Genomic DNA, 13,981 nt, shown 5'->3' on the forward strand with positions numbered 1-13,981 from the left:
TGTTGTAGTAGCCCAGCCTACAGATGACCATGGCTCTAGAAATGTTGAGCTTCTAGGGGAAGGTGAGAAACAGTAGAATGGCTGTAAGGAGGTGAAGCTGAAAGTGCACCTTCTTTACAAGCTCCAAAATGTAAGCAGTAAAGGAGAGGGAGCACTTAAAGATGACCCCAAGGTTGTTGGCCTCATTGGATGGTCGAGGAGAGGGCCCAAAAAAAGTGTCCAAAGGGTAGGAGAAAAACAGGGCACAGGTGTCACAACAAAAAGGATCTCCATCTTACTGGCATTGAGACAGAGATTATTAGCCACACACAATGCCTGTTTGGCAGTCAAACAATCGGGGATAAAAAATGAAGAGAAGAAATTAGTAGAGGAATGTTTCAAGGAAAGCTGTGTGCCATTAACATAACACTGGAAATGAGAAAAAAAGAAAGACATCAGTTGAGCCAGAGGGACGAGATAGAAATTAAATAGCCACAATGATAGAAGCCTGGAAAACGCGTCAGGTAGAGAGTGAGGTGGTGCAGTAGAAATGGCCCAGTTGTAGCTGGGAAGGGTAGTTGGTGAGGAAAATAGGCCAGCCCAGTGCCCAGTCCATAATGCCATAGTTTCATGTTACCATTTAATGAGGATAGAATGGTTGAGCATGTCAAAGGTGGAGGAGAGCTCAAGAAGCACTATCCTCACTTGTACTACGATCATAAATACCATATACACATCAATTATATTATTCAACTAAATTACACATATGGTATACTCACCCTACAGTACCTATAATAACTATACACATACACCTATAGTGTGTGGGGCCAGTGGACATCACACTGCTCCCTGATTGGCCCAGATTTGTCTGCAGAACCCGAATTGGGAAGTGAGTCCGCAGACCAGACCCAGGTATCACGAATTTATTTTAACAACTTTTTGGCCATTTTTGACAACAACTATTGGACGGATTTACACCAAATTTACAAAAGTACCAAACTGTTGCTCCTAGTGCAAATTTGGTGAAAATTGTCCAGGGGTTTGGGCTGTAGGCACAAGCAAAAATAGTTTTCCATTGCATCTATGAGGATTTTCATAAATGTTGGGACCCCCCTCTAATTCTCCCCCCCCTGGACGAAACTACACCAAACATTGCAGAATCATTCTGTATACTGTTTTTGCAATGTGCGGTGAGGAATTGTCCAAGGGGGGGAAACGTTACAATCCACCCAAAAAGTGCTCTTACTATGAGTTGAGCAACTTAACCATAACAACCGAGCCGTTACTGCAGGCCCTGTAATATACATAAGTGTTTGTGCAATGTACATTGTCATAAAATTGCCTTTATTTACTTATTACGTTCATGTGGTGTGAGTTAGGTGTGAACCCCTGTCCTGATCATTGGATCTCAAGTAGTTCATGTGTATGGGCAATGGTGCCCTAGATGATTTCTTCTATAACAGGGAGCACACTGTAACTGCAATATACCCTACTTGGGGCAATGTTATGATGTGATTATTTGACCTCTGCAACCATGCTTCTTCATGCCTTGTTGCTCGACTGCTGCTAACTTGTGACCTTATTAAGTTATGTTTGGTTGTTCTACCTAGGGACATAGATTGTTATAACTCTTTGGAATATGGCTGTGGGAACTCGGCAGACCTGATTGTTTTGACCAATCAGTGTACAGTGTCTTGTCCTTAAACTCTGGGGTCTAATATCCTTTTTTGTTGCTCTTTTGTAACTTCACTACCACAAACAAAACCCTGGGAAAGCATTCAACCTCTTTGCTTTAACCAATCATTGTGTGCCATTCAGCCTTTGGCTGTGTGAAATGTTGCAACTTGGAATGTGTATCCCTTTCTGCGAGGGTCTGGCTAATGTTCTCTGCTGTGGGCTGATGGGGAGTTTTCATGCTTCAAGAAGAGCTAACTAAATCGTGCCACCTACTTGTAGTGTGTGTCCAGCTAATGCAGGATACCAGTGATCATTTATTCATCATTATAAACACTTCTTCTATATTTCTCTGATTTATGTTAGACACTGCTGGGACTGGTTAAGGGTTCATGGTTATGGGCTTCTACAAGGTGTGTGGTATGGTTTGATTAAAGCATGCCTACTGGTGCCTCGTTGGGCCTATGCAGGAAACCCTTTGTTGTAGGGGCTGCTCACTTTTTTGTTACGTGCCTTTTCATAGTGACTTTCACAGCTTGTATTTTCATGCATGTTTAGGATGTCGGATATACTCTCCCATATTTTCATACTCCCCTAAAGTATAGGCTTTACAAAGAGGGTCTATGAAGGATGAGGCATTGCGGGCCAGTGAGGATTGAGAGAAACAGTTGCATTTAAAATATACACATGTACTGCACTATTGATAATGTACTGATTTTTAGAAGTGTCAGGGATTAACATGTTGAATTATTTGAAAGTTAATTGTGCAATCCTAAAGCAGAAAGCTGCAAAGGTAAAATCAAGTTGAGTGACTATTGATAGGATGTTTATGTTCAGAGCTGTCTTTAAATTCTAGGACTTTTTCTTCTATGCCTTCTGAAAAATGTTCTGTATAAATTCTCAATTTTGACTGGAGGGAAGGGTAATGCCCATATTCAGGGCATGGGTGGGGGAATTTCTGCCCCTGTAGTGCAAAGTTAAACTATTTGTTTTGTGAATCCATGGTCTCTACTGGGCTTAAAATGTTTCTGATGGCTGGGTCACACACATGTCTTTGCAGTAGCAGGTGTAGAATGTGTTTCGGTACTCTGGACAATACTATAGTACTGGATGAATTCATAAACTGTCCATTTGTCTCTCAACCAAACAATATTTAGCCAATGATCTTGGAAAAAAGTACTTTCCCCAGTCCCCCGGGCCCCAGCAGACAAAAGTGGGAAGAACAGGAGGCACACACATGTCCTGGAGGTGTGGAGTGAAAACTATTAATTTTACATTTCAAAGAAATAAGTTGATATAGAAAGTCCGCACAGAGCAGTCTTTCTAAATAGAACCGCCACACCGTGCACACAAGGGCTGACAGACACGGAAGAGGGAAGTCGCGGGCATCCCAGGTAAGTGTTGTGTGCGTGTCTGTCTGTATGTTTGTGTCTGTGTGGGGTATTCGGGGAGTGGTTTTGGTGGTGAAAGGAGGTGGCAGGGGAGTGGCTAAGTGTGAGTGTGTGTCAGAGGAGCACACTGAAATAAACGGGTCTCCTTTAACAGGGAAGGCTTTCCTCTAGATTACTCTGTGTCTGAAGGAATAAACACACACAGACACAGGACTCTAGGGCGAAAATTCAGGCGAAGAACCACCATTTGCCAGTCTGCAAAAAAAACAACCAAAGGGCATTTAACCCACTTGAAAAAGAAAAGGGCAGAACCCCATCAGCCCTTCCCACGCTCTTCAGGGAGGGTAGGAGAGGAGGTTGAGGAAACTAGGAGCAGCAGTACAGAGGCCCGAAAACCAACAGACACTGTAGCTAAGACAAGGAGGAAAAAAAGAATCACAAAACAACAACAAAATATGCAAGGACCGACGATCTAGAAGGAATTCCCAGGAAACCTTCTGGAGTTATAGGAAGAGGGATCCAAGGGGTAGTTTTAGAGAACAATATCCGTAGTCGGCCCAGAGACTTTATTATCAAAGTCAAGGGAAATCCAAAGGCAGCTTCAGTTCCCACAATCCATGGTCAAAAAACAAAGAGGGTAAATACAGCCGAGGGAAATCCAAATTCAGTTCCAATACATAACAGCATCACATGAGAACTCGGACCCCTGGGAAATGTAATCCCAACGTGGCCTCTGGGAGGGCCGGCCTTCAGACACCTACCCATGACAGTGTGTTGCTTTCTTGTTTGTGTGTGCCGGTGTGTCTGTGGTGATGGCTGGAGGGGGGATGTTTGGGGCAAGGAAGGAAAGCGGTGGGTGGTCTAGGGTGTGAAACCCCTGACTTCTTGGAAATTCCACCAGCAGTGGAGAGGTTGGGGTGAATGGCCTCTAGTGGGGACCCGGGGGCTAAAACCGTATGATAGTTAAAATTCTGCATTTGAAGGCCACACAAAAGCAGCCTAAATAAATCAGTCTTTTTTTTGTGCGCCCTTTAAAATGCAAAATTGTCATATGGAACCGTCCAGGATGGTGGGAGAGGGGGGAGAAAATGTAAGGCAATTGTGGAAGGTAGCAAGTGTTAGGTTTGGCAGGCAGCACATTATTACTAGCAAACTACATGTCTTCTGGTGGGGTGGGCGGAATTACCGCCTGCCAAGAGCTGGAGGTAATTCTACCACCCTACTGGCAACAAAACCCAGTATTACCGGTGCCAGTAATAACGGCACATCCCACCATGGAGTCCTACGGGCTACATGGAATGGGCCTTTACCACCCTTACCTTACCTAACAGTGTTACCGTCTGGTGGTATCCCACCGAATATACCAGCAGGATACCACCAAACATTTAATGAGGCCCAATGTGTTTTATTTATATGCAAGATATTTGAAGTACCAGTTGCAGTATAGTAAAATACACCAACTCATGTCTTTCAGTTTTAGAAAATAGTTTTCTTTGTAACTTATTTAATTTCCTTGGAGAAGTAGGAATTCTATACATTTGTATACAGCACACATCTGACCCACTGAAGAACAGGTGCTGTTGTAATATCTTTAAAACAAGAAAAGGAGAGGGTATACTAAGAGAGTCTATTTTCAATACTCATTGCTGCATACTTCCCCAAATTGTCATTGTCATTCTTTGTTTATGACATAAAAATGTCTTCATTTATAATACACAATTGGTATTTGAAATATTACAAAATAGCACGGTATCATAAAATAGAATCTCAGCATAATTGATAAATGATCTCCACTTATTACATAATCCAAACCCCAAGAAACAAATTGTTACTATCAAAAGGAGACAACACACAACAATGAATATTTATGTACAAATTTATCAAGAAATTGGTTAGTATTCCTTTGATGCTGTATGTCCAAGTGTTCTATCAGGATGATTATGTGCCGCGGGAGGTAATATTTTAGGGCATAGACCAATTCATCAAGAGAATTAATTTGTATATATATATTCATTGTTGTGTGTTGTCTCCTTTTTATAGTAACAATTTGTTTTTGGGTGGCTGGGCTATGTAATTTGTGGAGACTATTTATCATCAAGTGTGCTGATATTCAATGACACTGTTATTTTGTAATAATCATAAAATGTATCATGTGTAGCAGTTTGTATTGATTTTTTCATATAACAATTTTGTATTATGAAATGAGACATTTTTATAGTTGTGAATTGAGAAATAACAAAACGAAAATCTTAGGAACTATGCAGCATTGAGTATTGTAATAATAAACTCTCTGAATATGCTCTCTCCCTTTCTTCTTTTAAAGATATTTTGAGTTCCCAATCATTGTTTCACCTCACTGTTAACTGGGTTCACCATGGTATATTATATGTGCTGTTGTAATTTGAACATACAGGTGTTTCTAAAATAGATCCTTTAATCTCTAAAGACCTCAATGTAGGGCTGAGAGTTTGCTCCTCCAAAAGGTCTGATCTCTTAACCAATTGTTAATTTCAGTTTGTGAAAATGTACAATACTCCGAAATCTCTAAATACCACATGTTACGCTGATTGTGCCATGAATGTTTCCATGCTATCCGTTGGTCATGACAATGACCACCTTAATGGGCATTACTTCCATGGGTGAAAGTGGAATACTGTGTTTTAAACAAAACCAATAGAATTGGGCCTTTAGAGATGGCTTTATTCACTTGCTCTGCTTTAGGTAGCACTGTTTGATACAACGAGTGGGAATGTCACACTGTCGTGTTAATGGCCCTTCATCACACAGCTCATTACTGCGTGTTTGTCTGCTCTCAGCCATGGGTCAGAATAAACAAAGAAAACATTAAGCTAACAAAGTATTCCCAGCTGGGAGCTCTTTATCCCCTTTTATCAGTGGTCCTTAGGTTTCCGTATCCGCAGGGAAACGGCCCCTTTGGATTTCCCCATTGGGAGCTGAAAATCTCCAACCTTCACATAGTCGACGCCAGAGATTGCAACAATCTCTGCCTTAATGCCAGTAGACTGAGATCCTCATTGGGACCCCAGTTCCTGCTTTCCCTCCTTCACTCTGGCCGACTCTCCTTGGGCCCTCTTCCTGCACCTTCTTATGAGGCGAAAAACCTTGGTGTCATCTTCGACTCCACTCTCTCCTTCTTTCCTCACATAATGGACCTCGCTTAGAAGTCCCTCTCTGGTGTCTGATAGATGGGCAGAAGAAGAAGGAAGAGAAGGCAGGGTAGTCAGAGAGAGAGAAGAGAGTGCCAGAGGGGTGGCAGAAGAGGGAGGCAACAGGGTGGCCAGAGATGCAGCAGAGGGTGCAGAAGAGGTGACGGAGGAAGGAGGCAGCAGGGGAGGCAGAAAGGGGTAAGAAGGATAGCAGGATTACTGCACATTATCAAGGAAGTTGATAATGTGCAGAAGCATCTATCAAAGAGGAAAAGGTTGGCCTGAGGGCTCTGGACCAAGACGGTGATATTTAAGTAGACATTAATGATGGTCTTAGAGGAGTGGAAGGGGGCCTGGAGGGCCTCCCACCAGGTGCTACCATTAATGGAGAAGAGGAAAAAGGAGAGAGAACAGAGACCATATGGGGGTCCACAGGCCTGGAGAGGGAACGACAAAGAGTATGTCGGTAATGGTATGTCTGGAGGAAGCAATAGTATAGGTATCCGTGATTGGGAGGCCTGGGTCAGAGACCAAGCTGTCCCTTTTGAGTTTCCTCCTTCCAGACTTGGTGAGAGGGATAGAATAATCAATAGAAAAGCAGTTAGAAAAGATAGGTGAGACCGAAAGCACTGTAGGAGGTGTGGGGAGGAAAGAGGGGGTATGGAGAGGGGATCGCAATGTGATGCCACAAACCGTGGATAGCAAAACAATATCAAGAACTGTAGAGAGCAAACACAGTCAATACAGTCAACAAGGCACAGAACACAACAGGAACTTAGAAGAAGAATGCATGCAATGCAAAGTAATGCCAGAAAAACAGTGGAGCATGAGACAGTGTCAGAATAGTACACAATAGATTGAAGATGGAAGGACTGAGATGTGAGAGGAAGGAAGAGAAACAGAGGAGTGGGGAATGGAACAGGATGCGGGGACCAATGATGCGAGGGAGCACATGTGGCTAGAGAAGCAAGGGAGCGCATATGGCCAAGTTGTGCGTGCCAAGTTGTGTTCCAAGTATTTGAGCACAGCACAATACAACACACCCATATTCGACTTACCTGATCAGTCACAGCAGGTCGACAGCTGCAGGCTAGGTGTTACCCCGGCGTACACCGGCAGACACCAGTGGAGCTATCCTTAGCCTCTGGTCTTTGGCCGACAGGGCTGCCACGGCACAGGGTGCTTTGCCACCTACCAATGGGAACGTGGTGGGAGGCAAGTAGGGGGGAGGGCCAATGAAAAAGGAAGCAAACTGGACAAAAGGAGGGGGAGCGGGCACACATGCGCCGTGGCGCGAGAATAAAATCTTTACTAATGCACAACTTAGTGTGCCACAGAGCACCTGTCTTCACCCCAGCAACAGAGAGGTTGATGTTGGCATGGCCTGTGGGGACAGAGGGAGAAAACGCATGTTGGTGCATGCTTACCTGCTGTCTGAGTAGGGGTTCAGGCCCCGGGTTCTGGTCCAGACAGGAATTGCCCTTTTCTTTATCTGCCCTTCACTTCCGACGTCCGGGTGAGAGATGCCCTTGATCTAAGAGTTAAGAGCAGAAAGGAAGAGGCAGGGCAAAGAAGGTGGGTGGGGTTTAGGCTAGGTGACCTAGATCCACGTGCACCTGGTCACCAACTCTCCAAATCTCCATTCCCTATGACAACACATAAACACAAGTCTGTTATTGACACTGTATGTATACAGAACAATCCACCCCCCCCCCCAGCTGGCCAAAACATTAACAAACCACCTCTCTATTCCCACCAGTATTAGTCAGTCAAATGGTACCTAGGGTCTATTAGGAGGCCAGTGGGAGCCGAGATAAATTCTCATCCTCCCTTGTGTGGAAGCTCCTCTGTTGCGGTGCTGCCAGTAGGTGAAGCCCTCACTACGCCGGGCACAAACACATACTACAGTGCGCGCAATTATCTTTAAACCATACTCTCTTGGTTGCGCTTTCCTTTGTGTGTCCATTTTTCAGATGTACTTCATTAATACAACTGTGGTATGTAAACTATGTTGCCCAATAACCTCCACTTTGCTATTGGGCGGAACTCCTGTCATTCTCTGCCGTGTTGCGTCAGAATCCCTTGAATGATCTGGTATTCATGAAAAACGCCAGAATGGAAAAGCTTCCAAAAATGCGATCGTACTCAAAGAGAAAGGAAAAATGGGGGTAAATGACGCAACCTATCATACTAGCCCTTGTGTTATACTGGCCGGCAGTGCAGCAGCACCAGGTCCCAGGTGGAGGAAGGGAAGGAAATTCCACTCCTATATTTGCAGTTGTTAAAATAATCGGGAGACACATCTTTCCTCGTGAGCGCTCCTGAAAAAACACTTAAACTGAGTCATCCACAGCCACCTGCCACCAACGTCCAAATCCTCAGTTGTACCGTAAGCAACCTGCCCAATGATCCTTTGTCCCATTAAAATATGCATGACCTGTGTTTAGCACATAGAACAATCTGTTATCCAACCAGCCACATAATAGGAGTGACACACCACCCTGCCCCCCCTCAGACGGTGCTCTGCAAACAGGGGGGACTGTTTCTGTTTAAACTGGCCATATGCGTAAAAGCCGCAGAGTTCCAATCCACCAAAACAGGAATGCACAACATAGAAACACTAAGAAAGGGGGTACTGTGAAAAACGCCCTGAGAAAGGCGCAAAGTTGCTATTAAACGCTTACATGAACAAGGGGGTGGAGGGTACGGTGAAATTCACCTTGCACACAGTGGAGTAATTTGCTGAAAATGTTGGGGGGGACAGGGATGGGGTGAAGGGAGGGCGGGGGTGGCTCTTAGGGATCGTTTCGGCCAAATTATTTGATGAAATTTGGTTGAATGGTAGATTTGACTGAATTCAGTCACCACCATTAGTCCGAAGCCGAAGATACTGAACGTGAGGAGCTGGTGCTGCAGGTGTGTCCCCTGCTCCCCATGATCAGTATTTTTGACTTCGCGGTTGCGAGGTTGTCCCCTTCTTCCTCAGCATTGGTGGCAAGGGACCCAACAACAAAAAAGAAGAAAAAGGGACACTGCAGCGTCAGATCTAACCCGCGTTCAAAACATATTCGCAGCGAAAATGGCTACGGTCAATTTCACTGTAATTATGTACCTCGGGATAACACTAGACTACTACACACAAGTCAATTTCTGATGCTCTGTTATAACTTTCATAAGACTGATGGCCTATCTTTAAAATTCAATTGGGCCCCCACACATCTCCAGTTGGCATGCCATGCACCCAGTGACACAACGTAACATTCACAAACTTAATTCCAATAGAACATACAAACAATGCATTATTTATCATTCATTCAGGCACAAAAGTCAACACACATATGCTTGCATACACTCTCACTCACACACAAATGCACCCAGCACCTCCATTGACATACACTGTGTGCCCACAACAGTTATATGTACATATACAATAACACATGGAAACAGTGGCACAACGTCGATTGAGCAGACCAGACTCTATCACCCCCTGATCCCTGAAATGTTGGGCTAAGTTGACTTGACCAAGCTGAACTATAAAGCCATGGCCGAAAGGAACAGATTCACTGGGATGTCAAAAATTCTCTTGATTTTTCCTTTCATTCAAAGGCAGAAGCCACTGGTAAATGCAGTGCAGTGGATGACCAAGTATACCTGGTATACGTGGTACCCATTTTTAAATGCCATATATCTCCAAATTTGGGTTCTGCACAGCACCTTATATGTGTATGTGCTGACAGATTTGTTCTACAAGATTCTGACTGATTAAAATTAAGCTATGTTTTCCTGTGTTCAAATGGCTCCAAGCAGTGGAGTACCAAGCGTCAGAGGCAAGGGGGACAAGCTGTCCCCCAGGGCTCTTTTAAGAGCCAGACCGGGACATTTGTCATTGGGACACCTCTCCCGTTCGGCACATCAAAGAGGGTGCCAAACGGCAAAGGTGTCCCGCTGGCAGGACAATGTGTGCTGACCAATTCCTGCTCAGCACTCTCATTGTCCTGGCAGCTGCCAGGACAATGTCCCAAAGAGCTCTGGGCAGCAGAGGGTCTGCACGTTGCTCTGTATGGACAGAGCATTACAATGTGAGCCATTAGGCACTGATGGAAGGGGGGGTACTATTAGTAGGGACTTTTGTCCCTTTAAAAATGTGAAGGGGAGGGATTGATCAGAAGTTAGAAGGGTGCATAATGTTGCATGCTTTATGAAATAATGACTATGGCTTTAAACCCCAAGGGAGATTTGTTAGGCTCACATTAATCTACATGATGCTATTGTGACTTTGCATGGAGAATGGGGAGAATACAACTAAAGCCATGCTCCCATTGCTCAACATATTTCTATGACAATGTGTATAGTGTATGGTTAGTTTACTATGAAAGGCTAGAGTATTATGTAATGTGGTTTGCTTCCAAGGCATTGCTATAAATAATTATTAAAGCACATGAAATGTAAAGCAAAACCTTAATAAATATCTATATCAACTAAACATGGAAAGATGTGCATGGTCGCTTAAATTGTCCACATCCCGGTTTCACCATTTAACCAAGTGTGTGATCCTGAGCAAATCATGTAATCACATTGTGCCTTATCTGCAGCTCTACAAGTGACTCTGATTCACTTCAAAGCTTATGTTAATGTATCATGATATAATGGAAAAGCATCATGACTATAGAGTTGCTCCACATATAACACAAGTGCAAATTAGGTATTTTGCACCACAAAGTTATTTGTCACTTGGCTTATTTATGGCAAATTATTCAAAAGTCACTTCCCTGGTGCCTCCAAGTATCAAGGACTGATGATGCGCCTTGCAATGTCCTTTTCTGTGAAGTCACTTCTGTTGGTGCAATACATTTAATTATTAGGAAGTTTGCATGTATTTTGCCTCAGAGGGCTTGGACAGAGCTCTAATGGATGAGTTTCCTGCATCTGGAATGATCCTGCAGTTTTATTTTTGTTGTTGTGTGTTAAAATGCCATCTTCCACTAATGTTACCAAAAAAGTAGATTCGGGCAGGGGTGGCCGGTTTGGGGGTGCCAATGAGAACACATGGAATTCCAAACACTGCATTTTGTTGCTCACCCCACCTTGGACCCCCCCCCACTCTTACAATGCTGGATACTCCCCTGCTTAGTTTGCTAAGTAAAGCAGTTTTTGGTGGCTTCTAACGTGAACCATGACACCCATTTACTAATTTGCACCAAACCGTCCTAAAAAAGTGCCTGCAAAACTGGAAATACTTTTTGCCAGTTTGAGAATGCACCATTTGATTTTGTTAATGTGCCTTCATACTTGGGGGCCTTAATGTGTATTGTGAGCTCGGCTCACATTGTCCAAATGTGACATGCGCCCTCACTAGGGTCAGCCCACAGCCCAGCCCCCCAACAAACAGACACAACCACAATAAAAAAAAAATGTTTTAAATGTACCTCTACACTGCTTTCAAAAGCCGCCCGGGCCACGTCTCATGTTACACCGACCTAATCTCTTTGCGCTCACGCACCTCCAGACAGAAACCAGCAAGCTGAGTGAGCTTCCTAGTTCCTGTCTGTGTGTCACACGAACATAAAGCCGGAAAGCGATGCTCTGCGCTGCGACCCCTGGAAGTGCTGCTGTTAGCGTGGCAGCACAGGTGGCAGGCCATGCAACATCCAGTTCAGCACCCTGGCTGCTGATTTTGAGTCAGGCCAGCCAGGGTGACAGACTGAGCCATTCAGGGCATCCCTGCCCTGAATGTGTTGCAGTGTGACTGCCAGGCATCTCAGTATTATGCAATGAGACAACGCAAGCCTTGCTGGGCACCCCAGCCAGGCTTGCGCTGTCCAATTTCATAATTGATGATTGAGGCCCCCCTGCCCTCCCTCCAAAAGGTGGGGGGGACAAACAGGCATGTCACAGAAGTTGGGGGGACAAAACCCCCCGCTCCCCCCTATAATTACATCCATGCCTGCACAGCTTCCTTAGTTTGAAATCTGGACACCAAAAGCCAATGGTGCCTCTCCACCGGCTGCAGCATTACTGCCTCTCACGGCTGCCGCTGTACCTCACCCTAGCCCGGAAGTTGTTCCTTGTTTCTATCATGATGTTACATTAAGTTCTGGAAATGCAAAGGGTATTTGGTGCACACCTTCCTTTGTTTAAAATGTGTCATTTCTGTCCTTGTCCAAACCCCATCCCGCCCCCCCCCCCCACCCTCCGGGACCTTCACCCTTGTCTTGCCATCCACTCTATAGGTGCATTGTAAATATCCAATAAAAACGTAAATACCCAAGTAATGAGTTGTCATGGCTAATTGTTCACCCAAGCTCAACCTTAAATTTAACAAGAGTGGTGGGGGGGGGGAGGGGTTGGAGAAAAGCAGCCAATGCTGCATGGTGCTATTCAACCATTCTTGGGCCCAGGGACGCTCACTTCCGCCTACAGGTGGGAGGAGGATGCGAGGTGTTGCCTAACCCTGGGAGGGGAGGCCAGAGGGGCTGCCCGCTATGCGGGCTGTCCCTCTAGTGCCCCCCTAGGGGCAGGCCAGCCTCTAAGCATACGCAGCGAGATCAAGGGTGGACTGGGAACAAAAAGGAGGCCCTGGAAATAATTTTTAAAGTGGCCCCATATTACACATTTTCAGCAAACCCGATTCTTTTTCCTATGAGAAAATGTGAATACACCACTCAAAAGAGGTCCAGGGTGCAGAGGCCTGCAGGGAAATCTCCAGAGTTCCCTATTGGCCAGTCCTCCCTGACTGAGAGGGAGGGTTGAGAATTGGGCATGTAACGCAGGCGCCCTGTGAACTGCGCACTCCCCTGTTTTTATGGCGGAGTTCTACATTTATGTGTTTTATATGTCAGTCTAACCTATTCACTTTAATACCGTGAAACAAATAAAGATTGCCTAACTGTCATTTAGCCAAAACATGCATTGCATCTGTTAAATAGAAGTTGTCATTAAATCTCTTGATGATTAGGTGGTGCTTTAGCCAAAACGATTGCATTACAGTACAAATAGAGAGAAATTGCCTATGAGGAGGGACACGCAGCTTGTAGGTGTTGTTGGGTATTTGTCCACCCAGCGACTGCCCATGGCCATGCTAATCCCTATGGGCATTCCCACCTCCCACTTCTGGCCACTCCCCGCCCAAAACACCTCTTCATGAGAACTCTTTGAGCTAACTTGAATCAAGCCTTACCAATAAACATTGGACTCATCTGTCAGTGTTTTCTTTTTTCAAAGCAGTATCCTGAGAGTTAAATGACTTAATTGGAGTTGTAAACGTGCTAATGGTGTAATAAAAATGCCTTAACCAGGTCTGCCATCAGTCACGTATAAGCACTAGCACTATGCCCGTCCTTCACTGAAGTCCTCTTAAAAATAAGCATTTACAAAGCCAACAGTTTTAGCTTGTCTATAAGTACTAGGCATTTGTCAGGCACTGCCATTAGATGCCATGTACTCACACCATTTTGCACCGGCTACCATCCATAGCCATTTAATACCACTATAGCAGTGCCTGGCAAGTGGCTTTCCCATGCCTACCCAAAAACACAAAATGTTGGCATTGCCAATGCTTGTTTTTATTTGTTCCTTTATTTTAAAACAATGATGTTTGTAGCCGTGCTTGAACAAGTGTGTATGCCTTGGCTTCATTTAAACCATGTCTCCTGCCTTTAGGGATGCGGAGGAGTACAGAATCCGTGAACACAACGCTGCTGTGAAAATCCAGAGCTGGTTCCGAGGATGCAGAGTGCGGGCTTATCTCAGGTATCATAACTTGTAGTTTTG

General features: G+C 44.7%; 1 protein-coding gene across 1 annotated transcript in view; it reads left to right on the top strand.

Annotated features, from left to right (window-relative positions):
- Positions 1-13,981, top strand: part of SPATA17 (spermatogenesis associated 17) — a 1,004,194-nt gene that overhangs the window by 46,007 nt on the left and 944,206 nt on the right. Inside the window, exon 2 of the mRNA XM_069608580.1 lies at positions 13,871-13,960. Within this exon, the coding sequence (XP_069464681.1) occupies positions 13,871-13,960 (90 nt within the window). The remainder of the gene's footprint in view (positions 1-13,870; positions 13,961-13,981) is intronic.

Source organism: Ambystoma mexicanum, chromosome 4q (genome assembly GCF_040938575.1).
Source record: "Ambystoma mexicanum isolate Mex_15411 chromosome 4q, UKY_AmexF1_1, whole genome shotgun sequence".
NCBI classification, from domain to species: Eukaryota; Metazoa; Chordata; class Amphibia; order Caudata; family Ambystomatidae; genus Ambystoma; species Ambystoma mexicanum.